Below are 15,851 nucleotides of genomic sequence, written 5' to 3'. Positions count from 1 at the left end.
CTCCGTGGTGCCCGAGGATCCAGGATCCAGCTATACCCCAAGGTCACCCTGTGGACCCCTATGGACCCTGAAGTAGAAACATAATTTTATCACCAAGAGCAGAGTGTGCACAGTATTCTGCACTAGGTGAGATGGTGTACACTCCCTATATAATAATCACCAGGAGCACAGTGCATTCCGTATATAACACACAATGTCCTGTAACACAAACTGCCTGTAAATGAAAGTTTGGGACAGTATCACCCGGGGGATTTGCTTTGTCTGCTCTGGTGACGCTGTGTGTAAGTAGATCATTGTTAGCTTGGTGACGGCCGTAGGAGGACAATCAGCGCTAATTACTGGCTACCCCCTGCAGTGTCACAGAATGGACTCATTACCCAGTCTGCCACTGAGTGCCAGGTCTTCCTCTATTACCAGCAGACGGTTGTATTTCGCTGTCCTCTCACCACGCAGGAGACCTCCCAGCTTGATGAAGTTTGTCCCAAGACCAACAGCCTGGAGAAATGAGAAACAGAAGAGCGAGTTATAGAGCCGAGCGTGACCACCCCATAGACCTGTATAGCAGAAGGTTACAGCCGTCAGTGTCTGCACAACATTTATTTCTGGCCAGTTGTACGAATATCTGTGTTTGTGTCCAACTGTTCGCCAAACAAAAGACAGGGATGAATGCAGCCGGTACCAGGTCTGTGAGGCTGTCCTCAGAAGACTCCTCATGTGTGCACCCCAAAACGCTCACACGTTCCTCTCCTGAAAAATAAGGAGGAAATGCATTTTTATTAAGGCAGAAACCTGGTGCACACATCACATCTCCTCTTTAATCAAGGTTAGCGAATGTGATGTATTATCAGAGTGTAGAGGGGTGATTGTCGTATTACAGAGAGGGCAGAAGTCTATTGTATTCCATTAATCATAAGAGAGAACTGTAGGAGAAACATTTACATGGATGCTACATAATTACAGGATATTTCCCACCAATCAGCTTTTCATTAACCCTTCAAGCAACTATCCCAGGACCTTGTGTCTCCTACACATATGTGCTCTCACCCATTAAACCCTCGTGTACATATAACAGTGAGGACCAGTGCCTAATACACACAGGACCGGATTGAGTCTCACGGAAAAGTGTACATCTGCAACTTTAGACAATCTGCCTACAAACTTTCCATTGTCTACATCTGTGTGTTCAAATGTGTAAGGACTCCGATTCCTACTTTTAACGCCCATACACACTGTAATACCAATTGGTGCAACCTTATTTGCCATCAGTCACACATCAAAACTTACAGCAGCCCTATGGCAGGAACAATTTCTATGTCTGACCACAGCCGTTTGCCACCTATTACGCCAGCTGAACGGACCATTAATATTATATATAGGCATATGCGTCTTACCCTGAATGAGTCGCACCACCGCCAGTAGATCAGACACTGTTGTTTCATTGGTACATTTGAGGACGTGGCCGCTGGGTAGTGCAGTGTAACCGGCTTGCAGTAGGTGAGGGATTGTGTTTGATGCCACATCAGCCAATATATAACATCTGGAACCAACAGCCTTTCCCAGGTTCAGGTACTGTTGTCTGTCCTGACCAAATACAGAGACTGAGTGAGTTATAGTAGCAGGCGCTGGATCACATGACCTGCGTTCTAGCGAGATGCACATACAGGAGAAGGGAAACGTCTGCACCTAACCCAGTCACAGAATGCAGGGACTAGGGGTCTATTTACTAAGCTTTGTACGAAGGTAAGGTACCAGCCAATCAGCTCATGTCATTTTTCAAACACAGCCTGTGACATGGCAGTTAGGAGCTGATTGGCTGGTACCTTTCCCCCGTTCACTTAAGTTTACTAAGAAAGCTTAGTAAATACACCCCTAGATACCAGATATAGGGGAGGATTCTGGTTGTTGGTGTCGGATTTTAGACAAAACTTTAAAAACTTATTTTAGTAATACAAAAGCACTTTGAACTTCTTGGGTTGCATGAAGGTAAAATCCTTAATTCTGGCCATGTTACCGAGGAGAAACGCTGAGAAGCCATTACAGGCCTGGCGACGTGTATACACCATGGGGTCAGGTATAGAGAACTGCTGCTATAACACACAATAACATGCCATACACAGCACCAATATAGGCAGCGGTAACATATTATACACAGCACCAATATAGGCAGCGGTAACATACTATACACAGCACCAATATAGGCAGCGGTAACATGCTATACACAGCACCAATATAGGCAGCGGTAACATGCCATAACGTACTATACACCGCACCAATATAGGCAGCGGTAACATGCTATACACAGCACCAATATAGGCAGCGGTAACGTGCTATACACAGCACCAATATAGGCAGCGGTAACATGCTATACACAGCACCAATATAGGCAGCGGTAACGTACTATACACAGCACCAATATAGGCAGCGGTAACATACTATACACAGCACCAATATAGGCAGCGGTAACATGCCATAACGTGCTATACACAGCACCAATAAAGGCAGCGGTAACATACTATACACAGCACCAATATAGGCAGCGGTAACGTACTATACACAGCACCAATATAGGCAGCGGTAACATGCCATAACGTACTATACACCGCACCAATATAGGCAGCGGTAACATGCTATACACAGCACCAATATAGGCAGCGGTAACGTGCTATACACAGCACCAATATAGGCAGCGGTAACATGCTATACACAGCACCAATATAGGCAGCGGTAACGTACTATACACAGCACCAATATAGGCAGCGGTAACATACTATACACAGCACCAATATAGGCAGCGGTAACATGCCATAACGTACTATACACAGCACCAATATAGGCAGCGGTAACATGCCATAACGTACTATACACAGCACCAATATAGGCAGCGGTAACGTACTATACACAGCACCAATATAGGCAGCGGTAACGTACTATACACAGCACCAATATAGGCAGCGGTAACGTGCTATACACAGCACCAATATAGGCAGCGGTAACATGCCATAACGTACTATACACAGCACCAATATAGGCAGCGGTAACGTACTATACACAGCACCAATATAGGCAGCGGTAACGTGCTATACACAGCACCAATATAGGCAGCGGTAACATGCCATAACGTGCTATACACAGCACCAATATAGGCAGCGGTAACATACTATACACAGCACCAATATAGGCAGCGGTAACGTACTATACACAGCACCAATATAGGCAGCGGTAACATGCCATAACGAGCTATACAGAGCACCAATATAGGCAGCGGTAACGTACTATACACAGCACCAATATAGGCAGCGGTAACGTGCTATACACAGCACCAATATAGGCAGCGGTAACATACTATACACAGCACCAATATAGGCAGCGGTAACATGCCATAACGTACTATACACAGCACCAATATAGGCAGCGGTAACATACTATACACAGCATCAATATAGGCAGCGGTAACGTACTATACACAGCACCAATATAGGCAGCGGTAACATGCCATAACGTGCTATACACAGCACCAATAAAGGCAGCGGTAACATACTATACACAGCACCAATATAGGCAGCGGTAACGTACTATACACAGCACCAATATAGGCAGCGGTAACGTGCTATACACCGCACCAATATAGGCAGCGGTAACATGCTATACACAGCACCAATATAGGCAGCGGTAACGTGCTATACACAGCACCAATATAGGCAGCGGTAACATGCCATAACGTGCTATACACAGCACCAATATAGGCAGCGGTAACGTGCTATACACAGCACCAATATAGGCAGCGGTAACGTACTATACACAGCACCAATATAGGCAGCGGTAACGTACTATACACAGCACCAATATAGGCAGCGGTAACATACTATACACAGCACCAATATAGGCAGCGGTAACATGCCATAACGAGCTATACACAGCACCAATATAGGCAGCGGTAACATACTATACACAGCACCAATATAGGCAGCGGTAACATGCCATAACGTACTATACACAGCACCAATATAGGCAGCGGTAACGTACTATACACAGCACCAATATAGGCAGCGGTAACGTACTATACACAGCACCAATATAGGCAGCGGTAACATGCTATACACAGCACCAATATAGGCAGCGGTAACATGCCATAACGTACTATACACAGCACCAATATAGGCAGCGGTAACATGCCATAACGTACTATACACAGCACCAATATAGGCAGCGGTAACATGCCATAACGTACTATACACAGCACCAATATAGGCAGCGGTAACGTACTATACACAGCACCAATATAGGCAGCGGTAACGTACTATACACAGCACCAATATAGGCAGCGGTAACGTACTATACACAGCACCAATATAGGCAGCGGTAACATACTATACACAGCACCAATATATGCAGCGGCAACATACTATACACAGCACCAATATAGGCAGCGGTAACGTACTATACACAGCACCAATATAGGCAGCGGTAACGTACTATACACAGCACCAATATAGGCAGCGGTAACATACTATACACAGCACCAATATAGGCAGCGGTAACATACTATACACAGCACCAATATAGGCAGCGGTAACATGCCATAACGTACTATACACAGCACCAATATAGGCAGCGGTAACATGCCATAACGTACTATACACAGCACCAATATAGGCAGCGGTAACGTACTATACACAGCACCAATATAGGCAGCGGTAACGTACTATACACAGCACCAATATAGGCAGCGGTAACATGCCATAACGTACTATACACAGCACCAATATAGGCAGCGGTAACATGCCATAACGTGCTATACACAGCACCAATATAGGCAGCGGTAACATACTATACACAGCACCAATATAGGCAGCGGTAACATACTATACACAGCACCAATATAGGCAGCGGTAACATACTATACACAGCACCAATATAGGCAGCGGTAACGTACTATACACAACACCAATATAGGCAGCAGTAACGTACTATACACAGCACCAATATAGGCAGCGGTAACGTACTATACACAGCACCAATATAGGCAGCGGTAACGTGCTATACACAGCACCAATATAGGCAGCGGTAACGTACTATACACAGCACCAATATAGGCAGCGGTAACATGCCATAACGTACTATACACAGCACCAATATAGGCAGCGGTAACGTACTATACACAGCACCAATATAGGCAGCGGTAACGTACTATACACAGCACCAATATAGGCAGCGGTAATATACTATACACAGCACCAATATAGGCAGCGGTAACATGCCATACACAGCACCAATATAGGCAGCGGTAACGTGCTATACACAGCACCAATATAGGCAGCGGTAACATACTATACACAGCACCAATATAGGCAGCGGTAACATACTATACACAGCACCAATATAGGCAGCGGTAACGTACTATACACAGCACCAATATAGGCAGCGGTAACATGCCATAACGAGCTATACAGAGCACCAATATAGGCAGCGGTAACGTACTATACACAGCACCAATATAGGCAGCGGTAACGTACTATACACAGCATCAATATAGGCAGCGGTAACGTACTATACACAGCACCAATATAGGCAGCGGTAACATGCCATAACGTGCTATACACAGCACCAATAAAGGCAGCGGTAACATACTATACACAGCACCAATATAGGCAGCGGTAACGTACTATACACAGCACCAATATAGGCAGCGGTAACGTGCTATACACCGCACCAATATAGGCAGCGGTAACATGCCATAACGTACTATACACAGCACCAATATAGGCAGCGGTAACATGCCATAACGTGCTATAAACAGCACCAATATAGGCAGCGGTAACGTGCTATACACAGCACCAATATAGGCAGCGGTAACGTACTATACACAGCACCAATATAGGCAGCGGTAACGTACTATACACAGCACCAATATAGGCAGCGGTAACATACTATACACAGCACCAATATAGGCAGCGGTAACATGCCATAACGAGCTATACACAGCACCAATATAGGCAGCGGTAACGTACTATACACAGCATCAATATAGGCAGCGGTAAAGTACTATACACAGCACCAATATAGGCAGCGGTAACATGCCATAACGTGCTATACACAGCACCAATAAAGGCAGCGGTAACATACTATACACAGCACCAATATAGGCAGCGGTAACGTACTATACACAGCACCAATATAGGCAGCGGTAACATGCTATACACAGCACCAATATAGGCAGCGGTAACGTGCTATACACCGCACCAATATAGGCAGCGGTAACATGCCATAACGTACTATACACAGCACCAATATAGGCAGCGGTAACATGCCATAACGTACTATACACAGCACCAATATAGGCAGCGGTAACGTACTATACACAGCACCAATATAGGCAGCGCGGTAACATGCCATAACGTGCTATACACAGCACCAATATAGGCAGCGGTAACGTACTATACCCAGCACCAATACAGGCAGCGGTAACGTACTATACACAGCACCAATATAGGCAGCGGTAAAGTACTATACACAGCACCAATATAGGCAGCGGTAACGTGCTATACACAGCACCAATATAGGCAGCGGTAACGTGCTATACACAGCACCAATATAGGCAGCGGTAACATACTATACACAGCACCAATATAGGCAGCGGTAACGTACTATACACAGCACCAATATAGGCAGCGGTAACGTACTATACACAGCACCAATATAGGCAGCGGTAACGTACTATACACAGCACCAATATAGGCAGCGGCAACATACTATACACAGCACCAATATAGGCAGCGGTAACGTACTATACACAGCACCAATATAGGCAGCGGTAACGTACTATACACAGCACCAATATAGGCAGCGGTAACGTACTATACACAGCACCAATATAGGCAGCGGTAACGTACTATACACAGCACCAATATAGGCAGCGGTAACATGCCATAACGTGCTATACACAGCACCAATATAGGCAGCGGTAACATGCCATAACGTACTATACACAGCACCAATATAGGCAGCGGTAACATACTATACACAGCACCAATATAGGCAGCGGTAACGTACTATACACAGCACCAATATAGGCAGCGGTAAAGTACTATACACAGCACCAATATAGGCAGCGGCAACATGCTATACACAGCACCAATATAGGCAGCGGTAACGTGCTATACACAGCACCAATATAGGCAGCGGTAACATACTATACACAGCACCAATATAGGCAGCGGTAACATACTATACACAGCACCAATATAGGCAGCGGTAACATACTATACACAGCACCAATATAGGCAGCGGTAACGTGCTATACACAGCACCAATATAGGCAGCGGTAACGTACTATACACAGCACCAATATAGGCAGCGGTAACGTACTATACACAGCACCAATATAGGCAGCGGTAACATGCCATAACGAGCTATACACAGCACCAATATAGGCAGCGGTAACGTACTATACACAGCATCAATATAGGCAGCGGTAAAGTACTATACACAGCACCAATATAGGCAGCGGTAACATGCCATAACGTACTATACACAGCACCAATATAGGCAGCGGTAACATACTATACACAGCACCAATATAGGCAGCGGTAACATGCTATACACAGCACCAATATAGGCAGCGGTAACGTGCTATACACCGCACCAATATAGGCAGCGGTAACATGCCATAACGTACTATACACAGCACCAATATAGGCAGCGGTAACATGCCATAACGTACTATACACAGCACCAATATAGGCAGCGGTAACGTACTATACACAGCACCAATATAGGCAGCGGTAACGTACTATACACAGCACCAATATAGGCAGCGGCAACATACTATACACAGCACCAATATAGGCAGCGGTAACGTACTATACACAGCACCAATATAGGCAGCGGTAACATACTATACACAGCACCAATATAGGCAGCGGTAACATACTATACACAGCACCAATATAGGCAGCGGTAACATGCCATAACGTGCTATACACAGCACCAATATAGGCAGCGGTAACATGCCATAACGTACTATACACAGCACCAATATAGGCAGCGGTAACATGCCATAACGTGCTATACACAGCACCAATATAGGCAGCGGTAACATGCCATAACGTACTATACACAGCACCAATATAGGCAGCGGTAACATGCTATACACAGCACCAATATAGGCAGCGGTAACGTACTATACACAGCACCAATATAGGCAGCGGTAACATGCTATACACAGCACCAATATAGGCAGCGGTAAAGTACTATACACTGCACCAATATAGGCAGCGGTAAAGTACTATACACAGCACCAATATAGGCAGCGGTAACGTGCTATACACAGCACCAATATAGGCAGCGGTAACGTGCTATACACAGCACCAATATAGGCAGCGGTAAAGTACTATACACTGCACCAATATAGGCAGCGGTAAAGTACTATACACAGCACCAATATAGGCAGCGGTAACGTGCTATACACAGCACCAATATAGGCAGCGGTAACATGCTATACACAGCACCAATATAGGCAGCGGTAACGTGCTATACACAGCACCAATATAGGCAGCGGTAACATGCCATAACGTACTATACACAGCACCAATATAGGCAGCGGTAACGTGATATACACAGCACCAATATAGGCAGCGGTAACATACTATACACAGCACCAATATAGGCAGCGGTAACGTACTATACACAGCACCAATATAGGCAGCGGTAACATGCCATAACGTACTATACACAGCACCAATATAGGCAGCGGTAACATGCCATAACGTACTATACACAGCACCAATATAGGCAGCGGTAACATGCCATAACGTGCTATACACAGCACCAATATAGGCAGCGGTAACATGCCATAACGTGCTATACACAGCACCAATATAGGCAGCGGTAACATGCCATAACGTACTATACACAGCACCAATATAGGCAGCGGTAACATGCCATAACGTACTATACACAGCACCAATATAGGCAGCGGTAACGTACTATACACAGCACCAATATAGGCAGCGGTAACGTACTATACACAGCACCAATATAGGCAGCGGTAACGTACTATACACAGCACCAATATAGGCAGCGGCAACATACTATACACAGCACCAATATAGGCAGCGGTAACGTACTATACACAGCACCAATATAGGCAGCGGTAACGTACTATACACAGCACCAATATAGGCAGCGGTAACATACTATACACAGCACCAATATAGGCAGCGGTAACATGCCATAACGTACTATACACAGCACCAATATAGGCAGCGGTAACATACTATACACAGCACCAATATAGGCAGCGGTAACGTACTATACACAGCACCAATATAGGCAGCGGTAACGTACTATACACAGCACCAATATAGGCAGCGGTAACGTACTATACACAGCACCAATATAGGCAGCGGTAACATGCCATAACTTGCTATACACAGCACCAATATAGGCAGCGGTAACATGCCATAACGTGCTATACACAGCACCAATATAGGCAGCGGTAACATACTATACACAGCACCAATATAGGCAGCGGTAACGTACTATACACAGCACCAATATAGGCAGCGGTAACATACTATACACAGCACCAATATAGGCAGCGGTAACATGCTATACACAGCACCAATATAGGCAGCGGTAACGTGCTATACACAGCACCAATATAGGCAGCGGTAACATGCTATACACAGCACCAATATAGGCAGCGGTAACGTACTATACACAGCACCAATATAGGCAGCGGTAACGTACTATACACAGCACCAATATAGGCAGCGGTAACGTGCTATACACAGCACCAATATAGGCAGCGGTAACGTACTATACACAGCACCAATATAGGCAGCGGTAACGTACTATACACAGCACCAATATAGGCAGCGGTAACATGCCATAACGTACTATACACAGCACCAATATAGGCAGCGGTAACATACTATACACAGCACCAATATAGGCAGCGGTAACGTACTATACACAGCACCAATATAGGCAGCGGTAACGTACTATACACAGCACCAATATAGGCAGCGGTAACGTACTATACACAGCACCAATATAGGCAGCGGTAACATGCCATAACGTACTATACACAGCACCAATATAGGCAGCGGTAACATGCCATAACTTGCTATACACAGCACCAATATAGGCAGCGGTAACATGCCATAACGTGCTATACACAGCACCAATATAGGCAGCGGTAACATACTATACACAGCACCAATATAGGCAGCGGTAACGTACTATACACAGCACCAATATAGGCAGCGGTAACATACTATACACAGCACCAATATAGGCAGCGGTAACATGCTATACACAGCACCAATATAGGCAGCGGTAACGTGCTATACACAGCACCAATATAGGCAGCGGTAACATACTATACACAGCACCAATATAGGCAGCGGTAACGTACTATACACAGCACCAATATAGGCAGCGGTAACGTACTATACACAGCACCAATATAGGCAGCGGTAACGTGCTATACACAGCACCAATATAGGCAGCGGTAACATACTATACACAGCACCAATATAGGCAGCGGTAACGTACTATACACAGCACCAATATAGGCAGCGGTAACGTACTATACACAGCACCAATATAGGCAGCGGTAACGTACTATACACAGCACCAATATAGGCAGCGGTAACATGCCATAACGTACTATACACAGCACCAATATAGGCAGCGGTAACATGCCATAACTTGCTATACACAGCACCAATATAGGCAGCGGTAACATGCCATAACGTGCTATACACAGCACCAATATAGGCAGCGGTAACATACTATACACAGCACCAATATAGGCAGCGGTAACGTACTATACACAGCACCAATATAGGCAGCGGTAACATACTATACACAGCACCAATATAGGCAGCGGTAACGTACTATACACAGCACCAATATAGGCAGCGGTAACATACTATACACAGCACCAATATAGGCAGCGGTAACATGCTATACACAGCACCAATATAGGCAGCGGTAACGTGCTATACACAGCACCAATATAGGCAGCGGTAACATGCTATACACAGCACCAATATAGGCAGCGGTAACGTACTATACACAGCACCAATATAGGCAGCGGTAACGTACTATACACAGCACCAATATAGGCAGCGGTAACGTGCTATACACAGCACCAATATAGGCAGCGGTAACGTACTATACACAGCACCAATATAGGCAGCGGTAACGTACTATACACAGCACCAATATAGGCAGCGGTAACGTACTATACACAGCACCAATATAGGCAGCGGTAACGTGCTATACACAGCACCAATATAGGCAGCGGTAACATACTATACACAGCACCAATATAGGCAGCGGTAACATGCCATAACGTACTATACACAGCACCAATATAGGCAGCGGTAACGTGCCATAACGTGCTATACAACGCGCCCAATATTTAATAATTGCCCAAAAAAGATCCACATAAGGGCAAATGTGTCCCCTGTTGAAAAGTGAGGTTTCTTATATATCACTTTGGTCTGATTCAGAGGGGAACAGTTTTCATTCTCACAACTGGCCGATGTTTTGTTTACTGGGCATGTGTCCGAGCCGCCCTACGCACGGGTCCGAGCCGCCCTACGCACGTGGCCGTGCCGCCCTACGCACGTGTCCGAGCCGCCTTGTGCATGTGCCACTATGGTATTGTGACGGCGGTTGCAGTGTGGATTAAGGTTCAGGGTGATTGACAGACAGTGAGCGTTTGGCGGAGACAATGGAAGAAACAGACGTTGCGACTGTTACAGGGTCATGACGCAGCCAGCGACTGTTTAGAGTGTACGGTCAGTGAGCCCAGCGTCTTACATGTGACCGGCGATCTGGGGATCCCTGGTGTTGCTCAGAGGCCCGATGATGCGTCTTCAGGCACAAGCAGCAGATCTGAGAAGCTGGTCACGGGCGCAGCTGCGACATATGCATTACTCGTCAGATCCGCTGCGTAAGAAGCTGCAGCACAGACGGCTTTTCCCCACCTCCGAATTAGCCCAACGTGCTGCCATACTCTGGTTGTGGTCTAACCAGGTGACTACTGTACATGAGATGGAACCAATCAGTCACTAGAGAATGTAAGCGTCTCGCTCTGACAGGTACACATAGGAATATACATAATGGCCCAGACACAGACTGTACATGTGCTGGGAGCCGCATACAACACGTACAGCTGCGTCAGAGGCATCTCCGCTGGGTATAACACAGAGGTGATGGGGCTGGGTGTAACACAGAGGTGACGGGGCTGGGTGTAACACAGAGGTGACGGGGCTGGGTGTAACACAGAGGTGACGGGGCTGGGCGTAACACAGAGGTGACGGGGCTGGGCGTAACACAGAGGTGACGGGGCTGGGCGTAACACAGAGGTGACGGGGCTGGGCGTATCACAGAGGTGACGGGGCTGGGTGTAACACAGAGGTGACGGGGCTGGGTATAACTGAGGGATGACGGGGCTGGATATAACCGAGGGATGACGGGGCTGGGTGTAACACAGAGGTGACGGGGCTGGGTGTAACACAGAGGTGACGGGGCTGGGTGTAACACAGAGGTGACGGGGCTGGGTTTAACACAGAGGTGACGGGCTGGGTATAACACAGAGGTAACGGGGCTGGGTATAACACAGAGGTGACGGGGCTGGGTGTAACACAGAGGTGACGGGGCTGGGTGTAACACAGAGGTGACGGGGCTGGGTATAACACAGAGGTAACGGGGCTGGGTGTAACACAGAGGTGACGGGGCTGGGTATAACACAGAGGTAACGGGGCTGGGGGTAACACAGAGGTGACGGGGCTCGGCGTAACACAGAGGTGACGGGGCTGGGCGTAACACAGAGGTGACGGGGCTGGGCGTAACACAGAGGTGACGGGGCTGGGCGTATCACAGAGGTGACGGGGCTGGGTGTAACACAGAGGTGACGGGGCTGGGTATAACTGAGGGATGACGGGGCTGGATATAACCGAGGGATGACGGGGCTGGGTGTAACACAGAGGTGACGGGGCTGGGTGTAACACAGAGGTAACAGAGATATACAGTCACATCTCCTGCACTAAGGTTATTTCCAATGCACAATTACAGCAGCTTCATGTGCAACCTAGGAGCAGGACCTATGTATCCAAATATTTCCAAATATAAGCACTAGTACTGGCTATAAAGGTCACCTCTTTCCGTAAAGGGTCCACCAAGGCTATAACAGCTGGATGTCTGCTAATGAAATCCACATACAGATCAACCATTTCATCAGGACTCTTCCATGTTCCGCTCATCACTTCGTATTTCCCTTTGTTCTAGGGGAGAGATGTAATTAGGAAAATGGATTTCACTGCAGCCACTAAGAAGGGAACACGTTTAATAAGGACAGAGGTCACGTACAATAAATTAAATCACACTTAAAAAATAAAAACCAAAACACTTTCAATTAAACCATGCGATATGCTACTCACATAGTCCATTAATTCATGGGCAGCACAATTTATGGCTAAAAACACATTAGATGCCAGGTGCAGACCGAGATGTTCACAGGCTTCTTGAATTAAATCCAGAGGTTGATCTAGACGGTCACTCCCTAATTCCAGGCAGCCCAGCGTGGAAACGCTCTTAGTAACGGATTGCTGCAATGAGACAGGAGAAGACCTGCAGCCGTCATTTCCCCGGCGAGATAAAGCACTTTCACATCCTGACATTTCACAAACAATTTCCTCCACAGCCGGCAAAGTGCTGTTTAACTCTGGAGCTGAGCGAAAGTCACTTATGGTGAGAGGGGCCTAAGAAAAGAATTTGCTTCTTGTCAGAACGTTGGAATGTTGAAACATCGCAAACCAGCCAGAAAGGTTCTATATCACATATATACCCAGACCAGTCACTTGTATCTGCTAAACCAATGCACAAACCAACCAGTATATACAGGTAATACACAAGCACCTGTCACCTACATCTGGCCCCCTTGCACGTTGAACAGACCTTCTAGACACAGTGCGACATAGTTCTGTAGCACAGAGCGTCTTTTCCTATAACTTTTTACCTGCAAATGCGTCTTATTAAGCACAACGATGTGAATGGGACACACAAGCAGCTTCTACTGATTAAAATAAGTGGCATGCCTATATTCTGTGTGTGACTGCGGGTGTATCTGCATGCCTATATTCTGTGTGTGTGACTGCGGGTGTATCTGCATGCCTATATTCTGTGTGACTGCGGGTGTATCTGCATGCCTATATTATCTGTGTGTGACTGCAGGTGTATCTACACGCCTATATTCTGTGTGTGACTGCGGGTGTATCTACACGTCTACATTCTGTGTGTGACTGCGGGTGTATCTGCATGCCTGTATTCTGTGTGTGACTGCGGGTGTATCTGCATACCTATATTCTGTGTGTGACTGCGGGTGTATCTGCACGTCTACATTCTGTGTGTGACTGCGGGTGTATCTGCATACCTATATACTGTGTGTGACTGCGGGTGTATCTGCATGCCTATATTCTGTGTGTGTGACTGCGGGTGTATCTGCATGCCTATATTCTGTGTGTGTGACTGCTGGTGTATCTGCATGCCTGTATTCTGTGTGTGACTGTGGCTGTATCTGCATGCCTATATTCTGTGTGTGTGACTGCGGGTGTATCTGCATGCCTATATTCTGTGTGTGTGACTGCGGGTGTATCTGCATGCCTATATTCTGTGTGTGACTGCGGGTGTATCTGCATGCCTATATTCTGTGTGTGTGACTGCGGGTGTATCTGCATGCCTATATTCTGTGTGTGTGACTGCGGGTGTATCTGCATGCCTATATTCTGTGTGTGTGACTGCGGGTGTATCTGCATGCCTATATTCTGTGTGTGTGACTGCGGGTGTATCTGCATGCCTATATTCTGTGTGTGTGACTGCAGGTGTATCTGCATGCCTATATTCTGTGTGTGTGACTGCTGGTGTATCTGCATGCCTATATTCTATGTGTGTGACTGCAGGTGTATCTGCATGCCTATATTCTGTGTGTGTGACTGCAGGTGTATCTGCATGCCTATATTCTGTGTGTGTGACTGCTGGTGTATCTGCATGCCTATATTCTGTGTGTGTGACTGCTGGTGTATCTGCATGCCTATATTCTGTGTGTGTGACTGCTGGTGTATCTGCATGCCTATATTCTGTGTGCACCAACATGTATAGCCTGAGGTAAGACACAGGCACCAGTCACATACATACCTCATTAATGCATAATTATATATATATACACATACAGTTATCAAATGGATGCAGTACTTATGGACTAATGAAGTTATTTCCCCATCCTCCCATCACCTGTGAGAGTGTCCTCTGCCCCGAGTCCTGAGATGTTATTTCTCCATCCTCCCATCACCTGTGAGAGAGTCCTCTGCCCCCCCGAGATGCTATTTCCCCATCCTACCAACACCTGTGAGAGTGTCCTCTGCCACCTGAGTCCTGAGATGTTATTTCCCCATCCTCCCATCACCTGTGAGTGTGTCCTCTGCCCCCCTGAGATGCTATTTACCCATCCTACCAACACCTGTGAGAGTGTCCTCTGCCACCTGAGTCCTGAGATGTTATTTCCCCATCCTCCCATCACCTGTGAGTGTGTCCTCTGCCCCCTGAGTCCTGAGATGTTATTTCCCCATCCTCCCACCTTTGAGAGTGTCCTCTGCCCCCTGAGTCCAGAGATGCTATTTCCCCATCCTAGCAACAACTGTGAGAGTGTCCTCTGCCCCCTGACTCCTGAGATGTTATTTCTCCATCCTCCCATCACCTATGAGAGAGTCCTCTGCCCCCGTGAGATGTTATATCCCCATCCTCCCATCACCTGTGAGAGTGTCCTCTGCCCCCCT

General features: G+C 46.8%; 1 protein-coding gene across 5 annotated transcripts in view; it reads right to left on the bottom strand.

Moving 5' to 3' along the window:
- The window catches only part of ENO4 (enolase 4), a 238,777-nt gene that overhangs the window by 7,369 nt on the left and 215,557 nt on the right, over nucleotides 1-15,851 (bottom strand). For all 5 annotated transcript variants that reach the window (XM_088459671.1, XM_088459669.1, XM_088459670.1 and 2 more), the window contains 5 exons: nucleotides 13,461-13,628; nucleotides 13,179-13,304; nucleotides 1,392-1,581; nucleotides 680-747; nucleotides 378-495 (listed from right to left, as the gene is read on the bottom strand). In XM_088459671.1, coding sequence (XP_088315797.1) covers nucleotides 378-495; nucleotides 680-747; nucleotides 1,392-1,581; nucleotides 13,179-13,304; nucleotides 13,461-13,628 — 670 coding nt within the window. The remainder of the gene's footprint in view (nucleotides 1-377; nucleotides 496-679; nucleotides 748-1,391; nucleotides 1,582-13,178; nucleotides 13,305-13,460; nucleotides 13,629-15,851) is intronic.

Source organism: Taudactylus pleione, unplaced genomic scaffold, assembly GCF_031769625.1.
Source record: "Taudactylus pleione unplaced genomic scaffold, aTauple2 ptg000926l, whole genome shotgun sequence".
NCBI lineage: Eukaryota > Metazoa > Chordata > Amphibia > Anura > Myobatrachidae > Taudactylus > Taudactylus pleione.
The sequence above is the reverse complement of the archived record's forward strand: the minus strand, read 5'-3'. Positions and strand labels throughout refer to the sequence as shown.